The sequence below is a fragment of the Pristis pectinata genome, chromosome 2 (genome assembly GCF_009764475.1).
Source record: "Pristis pectinata isolate sPriPec2 chromosome 2, sPriPec2.1.pri, whole genome shotgun sequence".
Taxonomy (NCBI): domain Eukaryota; kingdom Metazoa; phylum Chordata; class Chondrichthyes; order Rhinopristiformes; family Pristidae; genus Pristis; species Pristis pectinata.
The window spans coordinates 45,755,790-45,775,706 of NC_067406.1; the positions used below are offsets into that span (position 1 = coordinate 45,755,790).

The 19,917-nt window shown below is 38.5% G+C and overlaps 1 protein-coding gene across 5 annotated transcripts in view; it reads left to right on the forward strand.

Annotated features, from left to right (window-relative positions):
* rusc2 (RUN and SH3 domain containing 2) overlaps positions 1–19,917 on the forward strand; it is a 75,866-nt gene that overhangs the window by 19,782 nt on the left and 36,167 nt on the right. For 3 of the 5 annotated variants that reach the window (XM_052010295.1, XM_052010299.1, XM_052010300.1), the window contains exons 1-2: positions 6,465–6,611; positions 16,017–18,021. In XM_052010295.1, the coding sequence (XP_051866255.1) occupies positions 16,107–18,021 (1,915 nt within the window). In that variant the 5' untranslated portion in view covers positions 6,465–6,611; positions 16,017–16,106. Of the gene's footprint in view, positions 1–6,420; positions 6,612–16,016; positions 18,022–19,917 lie in introns of those variants that run through there. The other 2 variants (XM_052010298.1, XM_052010296.1) reach the window with 2 other exon arrangements.

Sequence of the window (19,917 nt, forward strand, 5' to 3'; positions counted from 1 at the left end):
AAAGTCGCCCTGTAATTGATCCTGTGAGAGTGTAAAAAAAACCTGATCAATTTATTGTCATAAATTTAGATTACTAATGACACATGTTTTAATGGGATACCACTGCATTACAATCACAAATATCCAGCCTTTGCTGTTGATACACACTGCCATAAGTGCTGCATGCAATCTGCCAGATATGTGACCCAACAGTTTTTCAGTGAGATCGCTAAGAGTCAATCACCAATAGCATCGATCTTAATATCTTTTTTGTTTCATCACCATTCAGGTGTTTTGGACACAGCTTTCAAGTCCAGTCATCTTCTGTCTTTTTCCATACTTACCGGATGGGCCATCCCTGTGTGGCACAGTGGGACAGCAAGCAGAGCTGCTGCCTCATTGCTCCAGCGAACTAGGTTCAGTTCTGACCACCAGTCCCTGTGGAGTTTGCATGTTCTCCCTGTGACCATGTAGGTATCCTCCAGGTGCTCCAGTTTCCTCCCATATCCGAAAGATGTGCAGATTTGTCGGTTAATTGGTCACTGTAGGTTGTCCCTAGTGTGTAGGTGAGAGGTAGAATGGGAACGTAGGGAGAATAAAATAAGATTAGTGTAAATAGGTGGTCAGTAGTTGGTGGGCTGAAGAGCATGTTGCCCTATGAATCTATGACTCTATAAGGAGGGTTCAGAGCAGGAGGGGATGGTGGAAGCAGAGAGGATAATAATGCTAATGATGACAATGTTCACAATGTGTCATTGTACCTCATAGCATCACCTCAGAATTGGGAGGGATGAACCAATAAGCTTTGCGAGACTCATGATACAGGGAGATAATGGGCTCCAATCAGGGACCAGTTGCATGGAATGTAGTGCAGGGACTCACCAGTGGAAGAACCCATGCATCCATACTGCCCCAGAGGACTCTGATAAAGACCATAATGGCAAGCTATCAGGCTAACCTGTGGCCCACAGCCTTTTGAATGCTCACTTGTGGCCTACAGTCTCTAATTCCAGATGGTTCTCTGAATTGGTCCTAGGAAGCAATCTGAAGCCAGCCTATTTAGAGGTTCTCCTGGGTCAGAAAGGATTTATGAGCAGGCTCAAAATGAAAGGGAGCAGCCTTCCAGCGCTAGACAACAGCTACAGAGGGGATACTGCAATGTAACACCAGGACTTTGAAGAACACATACATGGTTGTGAAATAAAAAGGCACCAGGATATGAAACTTTATTGACAAATGTTTATGCTTTCCAATGTTTGTGTAATTTATTTATTTTTCTGTTTACAAATGAATCTGAGCACATTAGCATTGATAGAATGCTTTCTTATTTGGGAAAAATCATATGCTTAATTATAGAACAGAGAACAGTACAGCGCAGTACGAGCTTTTCGGCCCACGATGTTGTGCTGACCTATATAAACCTACTCCACAATCAATCTAACCCATCCCTCCTATACAGCCCATAACTCTCCACTTTGCTTACATCCATGTGCCTATCTAAGAGTCTCTTATGTGTCCCTGTTGTATCAGCCTCTGCCACAACCCCCGGCAGTGCATTCCAGGCACACACCACTCTCTGTGTTTAAAAAAAACAAACCTACCTCTGACATTTCCCCTAAACTTTCCTCCACTCACCTTAAACGGATGACCTCTGGTATTGGCCATTGCCACCCTGGGAAAAAGGTGGATGCTGTCCTATCTATCAATGCCTCTCATAATCTGATACACCTCTATCAAGTCGCCTCTCATCCTGTGTTGCTCCAAAGAGAAAAGCCCTAGCTCGCTCAACTTTTCCTCATAAGACATGTGGAGATAATTCGCACTGATGTGGCGCCTGCTGGCATTGAGCTGACCCTGCCATGCCTCAGCTATGAAGGTTTGGAAAGGAGTGTTCTGTGCGGAACACCACTAGTCACCAATCTCCAGGAAGAATACTCTCCAACTACTACCGTGCTCTGCGTTCTGAGGGCAAGCCAATTCCGAATCCATGCAATATGGATCCCATGCTTTGCATTGTAGAATTGTGGCTTTAAGGGATATGAGTATTTCAGCCTATGATTTTCTGTTTGCTGAATGGCAGAGGACACCCCGAGTGCAGACCTGTAATAAAAGAATCAGGCTAATCAAGGAAAACTTATGGAAATTGCATAGAAACAATGCCACCATCCATTTGGACTGGTACAGTATGGTATAATAACATTGTATTTACCTGGATCATGAATCTGCTATGTTCAATGTATGTGACACTCATTTGTCATGATATCTGAATAATCTTCTTCTCACCAAATTGGTTTGCACAACAAATTGTTTAAAATTCTTACTAAGTATCTGGTACAGTTTTAGATAGTGGTCATCTGGAGGAAAGATGACAAGAAACAAAATTTATGAGATTGTAGCTACAATCTTTCTGGCACTTAGATGTTGGTAATTTCTATGGATGACCAGTGTGACAACTTACTGGCAGTGGAAGAGTAAGAGCAAATACTGATGGCAGAGACAAGTGTCAAGTTGATAGGTCTGGTTGCGCTCAGCTGGACATAGATGCTGTATCCACTAGCCCATCTCAGCATGTCTTATGCCAGTGTCTTATTTTAATAGAGTAGGTAACTGCATGAAAGATCATAGTTATCGAGTGAGTCCACACAAATCTTAATATAAGATATCTTTATTAGTTGCATGTACATCGAAACACAGTGAAATACATCTTTTGCATAGAGTGTTCTGGGGGCAGTCTGCAAGTGTCGCCACGCTTCCAGCGCCAACATAGCATGCCCACAGCTTCATAACCCATACGTCTTTGGAATGTGGGAGGAAACCAGAGCACCCGGAGGAAACCCACGCAGACACTAAGAGAACATACAAGTTCCTTACAGACAGCAGATGGAATTGAACCCGGGTTACTGGTGCTGTAATAGCATTATGCTAACTGCTACACTACAATGTGGATGCCAAAAGATACCTTAGCACCACACTGAGTAGGTACTGAGTAGCCATTTTTAGCTCTGTGAAGCTATAGACAAGATTCTATATGGTTAATGAATAGAAGGAATAGGAGTTTCTGCTCTTTAGTGAAATCATGAATTCAGTTAGTATGTTTCAATTACTTGAGTTCCTGTTTCTGTTTTTTGGATGGATTTGGGTTTTAAACATGAATTTATGTGGTGGGTGTGCATGTAGGAGTTGGTTATTTGCAGGAATGCTTTGTATTATTGATATTGTGGGGGCAGAAGGAGTATAAAACATGTAATGGTCACAAATCTATTGATTCAATTGAAGTGCATTCCAGGCAAAAATACAAACAACTGTTGCTGCGTTGTATCATCACCTTTGTCCTCATCTTCATTCTTGGAATCATCCATGGTCAATGTGTTTCGGCATATTGCAGCTCCGTATATTGCTGTTGCACAGTTTAGTGCAGAAGGTAGCATGCTATGCTGGATCATTCTATGCATCCTATGAAGAGCACATTGAGATCTGCTGAGGCACCCGAAACATACCCTCAGCACATTGGTGGCTTGTTCAGTTTCACATTGGATAAATATCTGGCATTTAATGTAAAGTTGTTGAGCTTCATTGGTTGGGTTTCAGTCAGATGTTGTCACACAAGTGCAGCTCTTCAGGTTGTCAAAGCTTGAATCTACTTTCAGATAGAATGTTTTCAGAGAGCTTGGACTGCTCCATGATAAAAAGATCACGGCAGCTCCCTGGAAATCATGTGCACAAGAGAATGAAGGCCGTTGTGGCCAGGACCAGAGCTTTCTGCAATTGGAAGGCTCCAGAATAGTTGTTGAGCTGTTAGAGCTATAATTCTGTGACAGAAATACACATTAGTTAATTAGAGATGCTGCATTCCCTTCCAGTGTAACTTATTGTTGGGAATGTTGAATCAATAGGTTTACTTTAATGCAGAGGTCTCATTTGAACAGAATTTTGTACTATATAGACAGAATCTTTTGCTCAAAGGCAAAAGAAGTAACAAATGCATTTGTGAAATCCAGCATTTGTCCTGTGGTCTACTGGTCCCCAACGGGCACTTCTTTCCAGTAGCTCCAGGACACGGGTTCTCGACGTGAAAGCAGTGGGAGCTGGGTGCTTGAAGTGGCAAAGAATAGGATCTGGAGAAACTAACAATGGGAGTGGGATGCTGGAGGCAGCAGCATTGGGAGGAGAATCACAGTAGAAGCAGCGTTTGGAGCAGAGTCCTCCCAGGTGCAAAAGCTGCAAGGTTCTAGAAACAGCAGCATAGGGAGCAGGGTCTTGGCAGCAGCAGTGAGGGAGTGGGCTCCCAGCAGCAGCAGATAACTGTAGCTGGAGTGGTATCCTAGAAGAGGCCCTGGGGAAGCAGGGCCATAGAGAAATAAGAAAATGTGCTTATTGAAAGTTTATGCTGATTTTGAATGTCCAGATATATTTCTGTAATATGGTCTTAGCCTCTTGTTATAAATGTGATTGGTACTTGGAAAGTACTTTCATCAAAGGACCTTGGCATATATTGGGTATGGTCCCAGATATTCATTTTTATCATGAGAAAGCTCTGTTTATACTGTACTGTTTGGGGGATGTTTACTTCATCAACCTGAAATTATTATGTTTTGTTGGAAAAATAACAAATGATTCAAAAATAGCTGTTTTATTGAAAAAGTAGATTTGGAAATTGTATGGATTTTAAAAATGCATGCTTTTAAAGGCTCTGTGATATATTTAAATATTTGCAAGTAATTCTATCTTTGTAGCTTGAATTTATTAAAGCATAAATACAGTTTCTCAAACTGCAGTGCTACTGTACTCTTACATATGATGCTTATACTACATAAATAATACACTAAAGCAATATATCAAATGTTTAATAAGTAGTGAAAATGTTTCAACTCAATAATCATCTTGACCTTGCTTTTATATTTCCATTATTAATGTATTTGTCCACATTTATAATGTAAACTTTAACGAAAGTAACGTACATGCGAGTGATATTGTGACACCTGCATTTGGGAGATGGGTACAATTAAAGCAAAGCAACTTGCATGGTTTCCATTATAAATGTGGGCAGAGGAACTTATATTCTCAACAATCAAAATCCTGGGGGTCAACATTGACCAAAAACTTCACTGGACAGCTGCCTCTAAATACCTGGTTACAAGAGCAGGCTGGAGACTGGGTATCTTGTGGTAAATGATTCGTCTCTTGACATCTTTCCACAGTCTACAAGGCACAAGTCACAAGCCTGATGCCCTGGATTGGCACTGATCCATCACTCTAAATTTTCATTCCCTCCATCACCTGTGCACAATGGTTGTGTGTCCCATCTACAAGATGCACTGCAGTTTTTTGCCATGGCAACTGCAACAACAGCACCCAAGCCAGCAACCCATGCCAAAGTGAAGGACAAGGGCAGTGAACTCATGGGGAACACCTGTAGGTTCTCCTTCAGATTGCATAATGTCCTAACTTGGACATAGATCTCTGGTCATTTATTGTCGCTGGATGTAAATCTTGGACTTTCCTACCCAACAGCATTGTAGAACTGCAGCAGTTCAAGAAGGCACCCCACCACCTCTATGGGCAATAAATGCTGGTCTTGACAGTGAAGTGCAGATCTCAGAAATGAGTAAACTTAAAAAAAAACTTTCTCGGTTGGTTCCTTTACATTCTGATTTAGAAAGCTAACGAATGCAGTCCATTGTGCAGTCTGCTTAAAGCTATTCATGTTTGTGCCTCATTTCACAAAACGTAAAGTCCTTTGAGTGTAGTTGTGCCTGTACAATAATCTTTCTCTCCCCATCCTGTGGGAAATTGAGAAGCCTGTTCATAAGTATTAGGTTCTAGTCTGAAGAAATGTGTGCAAGTTTTAATTAGTTGTGCTATTCAGTGCACTTTGCATCAGGCAGATAAAGAGTTGCTTCGCCAAATGTGTTGAAGAATCCCATCTATAAAGGAGGTACCATTTCATTATTAAGAGACCAAAAATGCTGAAGAACATAAACAAGGGAAAGAATTGCTGCTGCGATGTGTTGTATGGAGCAGTTTTTTGTTGGATAGCATATCGACAATTTTGAGTTTATTAAAGCCAGCATCAAGTATGCAGTATAATATTTAGACAGCCATTGATATATTCAATAAACTGTCACAATCTAAGTGAAGCCTAATTGCAAGTAGATGGAAAGAATGGTTGTATTTTTATCTGATTGGCAAACTGCTTTTATCTTATTGGATTAAAATGTTTTTGTACGTGATTCACATTATTATGCATTGGAACAATAACATCCAATCACAGGGTAAACTATTTTGTTTGTTTTAGCTAGCCTTTCTCTGAAGATTTGTGGTCTGATCTTTTAACTCTAAGCTTAATTGTATTCCAAGGTCTCAGGCACTGATTGCAGTTGCAGGCTGTGGGCATGCCTGTTAAATGATGACGTTAGATCATTCTAGCAAGCAGCAGCACTAGCACTGTGTTTGCGCAGTCCACTGCATTGCTATAGCTGCTATTAAATAAATAGCTGCTCTGCCATAGTATGGTTATGTAATAAGGTTAAATGTAAAATTTGTGGTTCTGGTGCTTATCAAGACAACAAAAGGTAATTTGGGCTGTGAAACGATAGTGATGAAAGATGAGAAGATCTTGAACAAAAGGCATGGTAGGGTGGAGATTAAGCTCGCATCTTTTCGATGCATATTTTTTCCTTTGCTCACTGTCTTTTTTCTGATAACCTGTTAGTGCTGTCAAGAGTGTCAATACAGATTAAATTACTGTAGTATTATGTTCAATCGGTTAAAATCAATGATATTACTGAGATAATCCAGAAAATTATTCTGTGTAGCTGCTGTGGTTAGTAATGCAGAGGATTTTTGTATGGAAGCTACTATGCTGTATCTTTGGGTGTCATTGCTGTTCACCATAGTGCTGTCATGGCTGCTGTTTATATTACGGGCTAAGATGTTGTGGAGATTTAAGTGCATGACAAGCCATTCTGGTAGTGTGTAGTTGGTGACTAATTCAGATGTCTGTTTAAAGCTCAGTTGTAATGTCTGACAGCTGCCATTATATCATTCTTTATTTCTGTCATTACTGCTGCACATAATGGGAAAAAATGGGGGAAGGGGTATAAATATCGTTCTTTTCTTCTACTAATTTAAAAGGAGGAATCCGAAATGGTTTATCCTTGTGCTGTGGCCTGGTATTAAATGACAAGTGGTGATTTAATGCTCCATTAATGACGTGGTGTGTTTTGTGTTGAAGTGCCACGCTGCATTTCTGGGTGGAGTATATTTTAAAATGGCAAGCATTTTTGATGGTCTAGCAAGCTGGTTTAACAGACTGAGATGGTTCTCAATCATTTTAGAAACCCTAGAAGATCTAGCAAGTTAAATTACTTTTTAAAATAAATGGACTCAGATTTTTGGCTTCTGTTGTGTGCTTTGTGTGCAGAATGCAGTGAACCCAGTGTAATGGAGACTCTAAGTTAAAAGTCATATATAGATGGTGACTGTCATAATTAGGTCATATGGAATGTTTATTGGAAATCAACTACACACTATATATAAATTGCATGTTAACTTCATTTGTACCATCTTATATAATATTAAATCATGCTATTTATCTGTTAAATCTCTATTTGTGTTAAATTTCTTATTTGCTATGTTTGTTTTGAATGTCATAGTGGATTATAGTAGTGTTTAACTCACCATGTTAAATATTTTGCTTTATAGTACAATAGTAATGGTGAAATAACCTATTTCAAGAACATTGTTTTCATTTATTTTGAATTCTCAATCTGCTCAATATTTGTATTATAACATTTTATTGCATGTTATGCAGCTCATCATTGTATCCAATCCTTGTGTATGTTATGATTTACTGTGAGTTTTTGTATGTGAGATATTGTATTGAATCTTGATTTCTTTTGTTCTGGAACAAAAACATACCTGCGCTTTTTCTAATCAGTCGGACTATAACATTGGCTGCCTACAAGCTGTTTACAGAGCTCATGTGATGAAAGTGACCAACCCCAAACAGGAGAATGAGACGCACAAATCATTTTTAGTCAATCTGGCAGATGCAAATAGGCACAGATGAGGCGGAGCAGCTGTAAACCATCTCTTGATGGTGGGGGATGGAAGCGTGGATTTTGACTGCTGTGCCTGCAAAAGCAGGTGTCTTGTAGGGATTATTATTTCAATTAAATACATGTTTTTCAAAGCAAATTAAATGACTTCTTGTCTCTGAATTGATCATTTTCGCCCATTGGTTCTTTATGAATCTTATGTGAAGTGGTTTATATTTAGACTATGAACACAAACCACAAAATATTGTAAATATAAGTTTTATTTATGGCTTGGTGCCTAATCTTGCACTTATACTTGTCTGAACTATTCAGAAAGCATAACCCTGCCCATTTCATTTAAAGCATCTTGCTATTTCTTCAACATTACTCACCACAGTATTTATTGTTTAAGCAATGTGAAATTCTTGTTGTGGGTTGTTGAAGTTTGTATTTTAATGTAAATATTTAGTTTTGCTGAATATGACCACGCAGCTCAGTTAAGCAATTCATGTACAATTTAGTAGGAACAGCAGAACTGCACAAGGCAATTATACTTACCGCTAACTATAAGAGACAATTCTACATTCCCACACTCCAAGTAGAATGAGATACACAATGCATTCATCTTGATTTGCCCCTTGTTCTTTGGAAGCTCAGTGTGGCCTCACACCATTAACTTAGTTGTTGTTTCCTTTGCCTTGAAATCAGAAGATTAAGGGATCATGCTCCACTCCAGAAAAATTACTATGACTGGACTAATACTCAGTGCAGTCCTGCAGAAATACTGTATCCTTATTCAGATAACATAGAAAACTAATGCCTCGTTCTATTTAAAATAAAACCTTATGTAGTTTATTTGCAGAAGTGAAAGTAAGTCGGCACAGGTTTCTGGTGAGAAAGTGACCAATGCATTCTATACAAAAGGCTCACATTGTTAGAGTTAGTGATACAATGATTAGAAATATGAGTTGCTTTTACCTCTGTTCATATGAAGCACATTGGGTAGCCTGAGGAGGTGTTAATTTGATATCAATATTCATTCTTTTTTTTTTGCAATTCAACTTGTGTAAACGCTGAATTCCTTGAAGAAGAATCTGAGCATGCGCAAGTTGGGATGATGGTCTTGGCTATGTATGAAGGTTATCTTGGTGAACATAAATGATGTTGATTTGTAATTGTTAAAATAAGACTGGGCAGTGGATCCAAGTTAGGGGAGTGATTCTCATTCTCCTAAGGTTTTGTGTGCATAATTAACAGGCTTTTAGCACAGTTATTGACATATAATTTTGCAGGTCACATGCAAAGTGCCATAATGATATTCTGCAGGATATTATTTTGATTGAGCTCTTAAAATAGCAGTTCAAAACTGTAACAGCTGATGGAAATAGTGGGGCCACTTGCGGTGATTTAATTTGAAGAGTGCTGGATTGTGCACAGGAACATTGTAGTTGTGGAAATGGACACTTGGGGAAATATCAGAGCAATTATGAATGTACTCTCCAAAAAATCATGAAAGGCACCACCTGCAAGACATTGAGAAATGCAGTCAATGTTGCCGCCTTTAGCAGGCTTCCCAATGATGGTACAGAAGAGATCTGTTCCCTTAATGAGCACTTGAATGGTTTGCTTCCTTCCATTAGGGTTTGTTCTCTTGTTTGGATTTGCGCCCATTCACAAATGGAATTACTTGATTTAAAGTCACATAATGCCATATGCACATTCTGAAGTCTTGGTCATGTTTGATTGACTTTAATCAAAACAATTAAATAGCACATAAAAATTAAATTCAGATTAATTTTCCCTTCTGTTTCCTCCCCCCATCTCAAAAATACAAAGACAACCCAATTTACATAAAGTGGAGCTTCTGGCAACTATTACTGAATTGTGTTTCTATGATTATAGGCTGCATGGTTTTGTTAATTTCATTTCTATAAGAAAGCCAGATCGATTACACATTTGATTCGACTAAAGTACATCTATCAGAATCAAATAAGGTAACTGATATCAGTATCTGTTGTTCACTTAGAAGACCACACTATTTACCTATGCTGATTATTCTTAGGAGGAGGGTAAAGGGGATTGGGGAGAAGCAGAAAGGAAGAAACATATGAACTTGGTCCCTCTAGAACAAATGGAGACATAGGAGACTGCAGATGCTGGAATCAGGAGCAAGATACAAAATGCTGGAGGAACTTAGCAGGTCAGGCAGCATCAGTGGAAGCAGCATCCAGATGAAGGGTCTCAACCCCAAACGTCGACTGTCCATTTCCCTCCACAGATGCTGCCTGACCACTGAGTTTCTCCAGCATTTTGTTTTTTCTTCCCCTCTGGGGAAAAAATGTCTTGTGTTTTTTGCATATTCGCTTAATAAGTTCTGCAATGAGAGACAAGTCAAGTTCAAAGGGAAGCTTTACTTCACCATGATAGGTCATGGATTTTAGATGCACAAGTGAGGTAGAAATCCATGCCATCTACAATGTATTGTACATAAAGTTAGGAAAAAACTCTAAAAACCTTGAGAAAAAATTTGATCATAGTGAACTATTGAATGCATCATTGAGCACATAATATCATGGAAATTTGCAGCACAAGAAGAGGTCATTGTGTCTATGCCAGTCAAATAAGGGCTACTTCCTAGCTTTTGGTGCTTTTATATTCTAGTTTGCAACACTTAAAATGCTCATCCAAATTCTTTTTAAATGTGATGAAGAATTTTGTCTCCACCACACTTTCAGGCAGTGGAGTGAGTTCCAGAATCCTGCATCTCTTTGGATATTTGTTTTTTGCTTCAACTCCCCTATAATCCTTCTACCAATAACATGTTCCCTGACTATTACCCTCTGGTTTGGAAATAGGTACTTCCTGTTCACCCTGCCTAAGCTTCTCATAATTTTATACACCTCCATTAAATCTCTCTCTGACCCCTTGGCTTAAAGAAATCAACCACAGCCTAGCCAATATTTTTTCATAACTAAAGTTTTCCAACTTGACAATATCTTTCTAAATCTCCTTTGAATCCTTTCTAGTACAATCATATTTTATATAGTTGCAGCTGTAATATTCTATGCCTCAGCTGTTAGAGAGGAGCATACTTTGTTGTCTTAATTACCTAATCTACACTGCAACCTTGAGGACAGACTTCAATCTCTATTTCCATCTTTATGTCTCATTATCCTACAAGTCTTTGTAAATTCCCTTGCTTTGCTTGACTTCTCAATGCATTACCTCTGACTTAGATTCCATTTGCCACTTTTGTGTCCATATAATCAATCTATCGATTAAACTTCAGCCAACTATTTTCTGCCTTCAATCTCCACCTTTCTTCCTCACTATCAAAATATTGACACTGCTATTTTTAGTATCACATGCAATCTTCTTAATGATGGCTTCTGCATTTAGCTCCAACTCATTGATTCTGCCCTGCAGAATCCCATTACACAGAGTCTTCCAGTTACTAAAAATTAAATCAATCATTATCCTTTGATTTTACCCATTGGAGAAATGTTGAAGTCAGTGCTATTTTCCCTTGATCCCATATTTCTTTTTTATTTTTCTATTCTGTGTGCTGTGTGAGATTTTGTCAAACACTTTGCTAAGATGCATGTACACCACATCAAATGCACTTGTCAATCTACTCCTTTCTGTCCACACCTGTAGCCACAAAGGTTGGAAACTAATAGCCTCCTCTGTTATTTCTTCCCTTGCTTCTTCCTGTCTCTGTTTATCATATGTTAACAACTTCAACTTAATTTTTTGTGTACTTACTTATGGCTTAAACTATATAAAAAACTATTGTAAGCCAGTCTAAATATAATAGGTGGAGGGTTTTGCACAGTATTTACCAGCCTTCAATTTTCCATCCATTCACTTTAATGTACAAAAATAATCACAGGCTAATGAGACTGTAAGCCATTAATTTTGGCCATGGCCATTTGTATCTCAGCCATGGCATTAATGAATAGAATAAGAAGTGGAACTGTTGACTGACTACATTTTATGGCATTTGCTTTTGACTTGAAATGTGACACCTTTTGATTTATCCCATTTTACAGATTCTTCAATTGAAGCTATTTTCTCCCATATGTTTCCAGTTTTTCAGATACTGTGGTCAATGTGACTGCCATCGACATGCTGGCATGTTGGACTGCCGTAGTTTGGGACTGTAAAATGGATGAATTCACATCCAACTTACTGTACAGTATATAGCAGACTGCACACCTCTCACCTGCAATTTACAATGGGGTCACAAGTGGTGCTATTCAACTTTTGCATAAGATCTGTTGCATTCTCTGTTCTTCCAAGTTCATTCACTTCTCTCCCTCACTTCTCGTACTCCATCCCCACATGAATGCCTGTAAATTTAGTCATATGATGCCGTGGTTTCCTGCATTATACAACTGAAGATATTTTTTTCCCCCAGTGAAATACAAAAATGACCATTTCAGTATCACTCTGGAAATTCACTTCCAGGCATTAATGCATCACATGGGACAACATCATTGCTTCTCGTGAAGCATTATGGGCTAACTTGGACAAAGTTTTCCAGAGGGCAACCATCATTGGTTGCTTCTGAGACAACTAGGTCATCCCCAAGCAATGTGAACTGGTCCTCGTATAAAGTAAGTTCTTTACCTTTCATCCTATTGGCTTCTTACAACACCATTCCCTGCTTCCCTTACTTTCCCTTGCCCTCAGCTTCCCACAACCCCAACATGATATCTATTACCATGGTGAGCAGACTCATTGACTCCTTGGTACTGCTCAGAAAGCTGTATTAAAATCCTGTACAAAGTGACACTAAATCCTTGTTTAGAAAGGAGTACTACACTCATGTTTTGATGACCAGTGATAACACAAAAATCCTCAACTAGCAACTAAATGAACCAATGAGAATTGGTACAGGGACTTTTGAAAACAATCTGTGATAAATGGCTGCTAGTTTAGAGCCATTTCGCCTCTCCTGTAGTCAAACATGCTCAAAATAAATCCACCAAATGCAACTAATCCTGTTCAACAGCCCACTACTGAGTTGGACAATCCCCTGAACCCCAGGAGATCAAGCCTACTCATCTGGAAATGACTTGAATATCTTAAAACTGCTGTGTGGTTGACCAACATTGCCTGTCACAAGAAATACTTCATCTAGATTCCTACATCTGAACTACTAGGCTTTGACGAGCGGAAAGAGTGGTCATACTTGAACAGTACCAGATCTGGCCAGGGTGGTGCAGTCAACAAATGAGCTGCTGGAATTTTAAAAATGTGCCTATATGTGCTGCAGGTATTCATCTGTGAATTTTATCCTCCAGCACTTCCCAATCTGCTTCTTCAAAAGTATAATATCTGAAGTTCATGAAATATGCATTTACCTTGCTCAGCAACTTAAACATCAAATGTTAACCATTACTGTTTCCACTATCCCGTCATATGAAACAGATTAATATTGGTGAGTTTATTTTTCTTGGAATAGAATTAGTGCTGGGAAGAAAAATATGGATGTGACATTCCAGTGGTACTAACCTAAGTCTCCAAAGTTAACTATAATTTAGGTTTTCGACCCATAACGTGAACAATTCCTTTCACCCCACAGATGCTGCTTGACCGACTGAATTCTTCCAACAGATTCTTTATTGCTTGTTTATCTATTATTTCTTACTTTACCTTCTGTGCCTTAAATGCTCAATAGCAAAGACAATGTTTGAATGCCTATGATAAACCCTATGAATTCAAACAAAAAACTTTAGTCCGGAGCACTTCTGATGTTTGTGCTGGACTTTCTGAGATGACCATGTTTTGCCCACATGATCCAGAACTTCGTGGTGGGAGCATCTATTATTATAACAATTTCCACCGATCGTATAATGAAAAGGTTAATCCACAAATAAACCTGTAAATATGAATATAAATCTCACTTTGGCAATCCAGGGATTATAAATAAGCTAAAAAGCATAGGAAGTAAAAAAAAACAAGTATCAATAAAAGCAATATAAAGTCCCAACAGGATCACTAACGTTCCATTGGGGAAGGACATCTTCTGTCTTCATCGGGTTTGAAATATATGACTGCAGTCCTACATCAATGTAGTTGATTTTTAATAGTCCTTTAAAATGAATTAGTAAAACATTTGGTTGGATCAAACTGCTTGATGCACAACAAATGATCATGTTGACTTGCATTTACTTTGGAGTTCATATAATAGCTGTGTCTTGAACCCTGGCTGCAAAATGCAGTTTATCCAGTATAGTCACAAATAAATTTATAGAAAGGAGTTCATTTTCCATATTTTCAGTTGACTTTTCCACTTCTTGCACAGAAGGACCTCTAAACTATTGGAAGATTGATCAATATATAAACAACTGTGACAAGAGTGAAAATGTGATCTGAGAGATTTAAACATGAAGGTTGTTTTGCTCTTTCCCATGCTCTTGAATGGAGATGAAGCTCACTAAGCAGCTGTTCCTTTAAACTATTTTGTTTCTTACAGTGATTGAAGTATCACTGCTGAAATTAAAATTATCTGATTAATAATGCAATTGATTCCTTGTTAGGACAAACTGCAAACCTAGAAAAATTTCCACTATTATACAGTTTAATTATGAAATGCAAAATTGTCGAGCAGGAGAAGGCCATGAATTCTGCACTATACCGATCATAACTAGACACAGCCTACTTCCCCCATCATTCCGTCCTGCAGTGATTCCTCTTTTGAATATTTTGTTTCCCGATTGATAATAACATTATTTTGTGTGGGTTGAACAGTACCCTGTGGGGCTGTATGGTAAACATACAAGTGCCAAGTTTTTGCCTTTTGATCTGTGTAAATTACACTTATTTCTGAGGTATCACCATAACCTGCCTGTTTGCATCTTTCTGAGGAATATAATTTGTAGAAAAGGCACCAATAGCTCCTAATTTATATAATTTGGTCACCAAAGTTTTAATTATGTAAAGAAATTCTAGACAGCCAAAAAAAAAACAAAATAAATGTTGAGATGCTAAAAATAGAAATATATTCTGAACTAAGCAGCAAAATACTGATCTATTTTAAACCTGATTGCTTTTAATATGTGGATATCTCAAGTGAGTCCTTGCAGCTAACCTTTAAGAAAATAGTAGAATCCAATATAGTCTGGTAGTTTTTTAAAGCATTTCCTGATTTTAAAAAAAAGAACAAGATTCTTTTTGTTTGTTTATCATCCAGCTTTTTACATGGGTAACATGGAGTTGTTGACTAATCATGTTGATCAATCTACCCCATTCCAAAGAATGATTCAATAAAAACCTCAGTGATGGAAAACTTTAGAACACATGGGTCCAAATCACCTGCTCCACCCAATCTTGCAATACTCATTGCATGTCATGTCTCAAATTACTGATGTACTACGAACATAAGAAATTGAAGTGGGGTAGGCTATTTGGCTCCTTGCACTTTCTCTGCCGTTCAGTATGGCCAGTGCTGATCTTTTACCTTAGCACCATTTTCCTGTATTAATTTAAAAGATTCATCTCTGCATTTCCTTCCCAAGCCTCATAAGATTTTTTGTATTTTTCAATGAGATCACTTCTCATTCTCCCAAACTCTTATGAGTGCAGGCCCAATCTGCTTAATCCCTCCTCATGGGTGTATCCCCTCCCCCCACTTTCCCAATATCCCATAATATTATTGTATAATGTTAAAGTAATCAATCTAGCTTGCATTTGAATGGATCAATACTAATTATTTCTACCATCACTGTATAATACTGGATCTATTGATTATCCACTCATTCACTGAAATATTACTTCCAAAGGTTGGTTTTGAATTTACCCCTTGATGTGGAGGTTGTGTGCTCGTGTTTTATAATTCTAGACAGCATGAAATAGCTTATCATGGTCTCAAGTATCAAGTCACTAATTGATTCTAAAAGCAGGGAGAAATGTTACTTAACCTTAGTAAAGACATGCCTAATGTAACAAATACTGTAAAGCTATGTTTTTGTTTTCTCCTATGTCTTCCAGGTTTGTGAGCCACAGTATGTTACAGGCTATCAATATGCCCATTGGAGATACTGTATGTTCTGTTCAGCTTGGCTGATGACCTGATACATCATGGATAGCCCACCCAAACTGACTGGAGAAACTTTGATAGTACATCACATTCCCCTGGTTCATTGCCAGGTCCCAGACAGACAATGCTGTAGCATGGGCAAGAGACCAAACCCTTTCTACCATAATGATCTGGGAATCACAAGGACTACGTCACTGCCAGAGAGGGACCTGCTTCAGAAGGAAACATTACTATACAGCAGCTTAATTCAGGCCTCTTGCTTACCTGCTGGGGCAACACATGAAATTGAAGGCAGGCGACTAAATTCAAAAGAAATCTCTACAAGTGAACAGCACAATTCATTAATTTTGAATGAGAACAATGATCAGGAGAGCTCCAATAATTGTTCTTTTCATCCTCAGAATAGCAACATTAGTAACCCACCATTTGTTCTGCATGAACAGCCATTTCATCTTCATACTGCTGAAAACAGCACACAACAGTGGAGCCCCCCCAGTAGGCAAGGAATTATTGAAGATCAAGAGGAACAAACTCATACATGTGATGCAAAGAAATCAAGTAGCACCATAACATCAAGATCAGTATCAGCTGACTTAATACAATTACCTATATGCAACTGTGCTAAGGAAAGCACATCAACCTTATTCTTTGATTGCAATCAAGGATTGGGCAACAGCCCAGATGGAATGTTCAGGAAGCAAGATTTACTGGAGAGCAGAACATGCAGCTGCTCTAGCTTAGATATGCAACAAAGCAGAAGTTGTGTCTTTTCGGATCAATCTGAAGTAGATAATCAGCATATGACCTACAATAGTGATTCCTCATGTAACAGTTCAGATGGTGTGTTGGTCAACTTTACAGCCATCTACAATAAAATGAAAAGCCAGTCAAAGTCCAACCTAAGTTCAGGTAACATGTCCCATGATTCTTCATATTGTAGTCACTCAGAGATGGGTGCATTCTACTTGGACCTACATTCTTCACCTAGTGAGCCAAAGAATTCATGTGAGACACACAATGGGGATACTGCCATGAAAACCTGTCTGTGTCAGCAGTGTTCACCTGCTGTAGATGACAACTGCAATTCTTACCATCTACCATGTGAAAATGTGCCCTGTTCTTCTGAGAATTCAGATTTTACTGCTTGTTTTCAAAGTCAAGCAAGACTAGTTGTTGCCACACAAAATTACTACAAACTTGTGACTTGCGACCTGTCTTCTCAGTCTACACCAAGTCCAGCAGGGTCCTCGATAACAAGCTGCTCAGAAGATCATACTAAAAGTACAAGCCCTAGTCAACCTACAGAGTATTACCTCTTTCAGCAACCAGAAGATACAAAGAATGACATTGATCATTGCTGTTCTGAGAAACCAGCACGAGAAACTACTGAAAATCTCATTGAAGGTCAAGTGTACGTGAACGTAGCTTCAAATGCCTCTGGCAGGCAGAGATCAAGGAGTTATGATCGCAGCTTGGATAAAAGTCCAACTCCCAGATTGGGATCCTTGGAACGCATGTATAGCTGCCCAGGCAAGCTAAGCGATGGTCACACAGGAACATCTCAGAGATCACCACCAAGGCGAGTAACTTCATTTGCTGAAATCGCTCGAACCAGGAAAAGAAGTGGGAACTCTCCACCACTGAAAACTAGTGGAGATTCAATAGAGTTCTCTCCAATACTGGAAAATCAGAAAGAAAATAATGTGTTTGTTTATTCAGAAGAAGACCACTACCACGGTATGCCTGGCAGAACCACTACAAAAATGGATTTAACAACATCATGTGATGCACCCTTTATCCATCATTTCAACAAAAACAGTAATTCAAGTGGGCATGAGAGAGCTCACTTGGTAGGCTGTGGACCATGTTACAATGGAGAAGATACCAGGAAACCAGAACCAATTAATAAACGAATTGAAAGGGAGGCATCATTTGACAGCAGAATTAAAGTGGAAGGTAAGCTGGTGCATAAAATATTCACTGGTCTTGTAGACATTTACAATATAACTTTGTCATCCTGGGCAATTTTAGTAATAGAACTAAGTTTCTATATTTATGTATTTCATCTCAGCAAAAGTACTTGAACAATATGATTCGTAAACAATTTCATATGGCATATATGTCAGCATCAAGAGCAGCCAGAAAGGTTCAGCTGATTAAACGCAGCACAGCTTAATACCAGAATCAGAATGCTGTCTCTATAAAACACCATTTTATTTTTGTTTCTCCACATCTATTTGTGTCGTGTGATTTTTACCAAAATGCTCATCTGTGGGAAGCTATGGTCTAGTAACCACCTAGACTCTACGTGGGATCTGATATAAGAATTCCTAGATGGGACAGACATTCTCAGTAAAATCCTTGTTGTTTTCATTGCTGCTGTAATATGAGTGTGGTGTTTTGAGCAGCTTCATCTATTCTGATCTTGCAAACCTTCCAGCTGTATTCTGACCATGAATGCAACTCTCCATCCCTTTTCATAATGGGAAGCAAACAGGAGAACAATTATGTTACTCGATACGTAAAGCAGAAAACTTGTTCAAATGCAACCAGTTTAAGAGTTTTGCATTTGGTCTAAGAAAATCTAGAAATAAAATGCTTTTAAAATAAGAGCGATATTAAAAACACAACCAGATTCTTGCTGTCCTGAAAGAAAGAAACCTGGTATTGGCATATCTTTGATTTAATTCTCATACCACTTAACTTCTTTCTGTTGTACCAAGCTACAACCACAGTTCAAGAACCACCTTCTGAGGTAACAAGGGATGGACAATAGCTGTTGACCTTGCCAGTGTTGCCAATGTCTGAAGAAAAAATAAAATTACTTTTACAAATTATCCAATAAAATCTTCGATTTATATAGTAGTTAAATGTACCTGCTTCAGAGCAGGAGGAGTTAGTAAACTGAAATAGGAAAAAAAAAGAGTTTCAATCTTGTGACCAAATGATTGGCTGAAAGCGTAAACCTTAAGCAAATTGTTAAAGATATGGAGGTAGAAAATTTAGTTAGGCATTTCCAGAAACTAATGCTAAAGCAGTGGATTTGAAAGCAGGAATTTCAAATTGAAGCATTAGAATAATCAAGTCTGGTGGGGATGATGGTGAGGATGAAGGTTTCAGCAATCACTGAGCTAAGACATGGGCAGAGTTGGGTAGCGCCACAATGGTGGAAATAACATAGTAATGGCACATATGTGTTCCAAAGCTCATCCATTAAACAATTACCACACCAAGGCTGCTTAATTGTTGCCTGCTGTTAATCTTTGTTGATATAATGATTTAGGTATACAAAATATTCAAGTGAGATGCTATTCTTTAAGATATCTTGAAAACACGATGACACAAGTTATTTTTGCTTCTCCTGCTGTTTATTCATCATCTTCAGCCTTAAAGTCATGCATTGTCCATGTTAAATAAGAAATATTTGATTGTTAGGTTTAGATTCCAAAAGTTCTGGCATTTTGAGGTCTATCCAGAGTGGTGTTGCCAAATCACATTCAGAAAGCTTGTAGAATGTTTCGTGGTATTCTTAAGAGATGTCAATCAGATAGTAATTTACATTAAGATGTAGTTGGTATGTTGTCTGAAAACTTGGAACTGAAACAAACCCTTTACCCTATTGTGTCTGTGCCTGCTGCCAGGTACCTACCATGTATCTATCTATACTACTCCCATCATGCACCTACCTATACTTCTCTCATTTTTGAGCACTCAGCCTGTGACTTTGTATGCTCAATCCCACTACTCTAACTCCCATGGGAAACTGGCAGAGTCACCACAGAAGTGCAGTACAGGTGCTTTTCTAAAAATTCCATTGATTTCTTGTCAAAGTTGGTAGAACTTTCACACGAC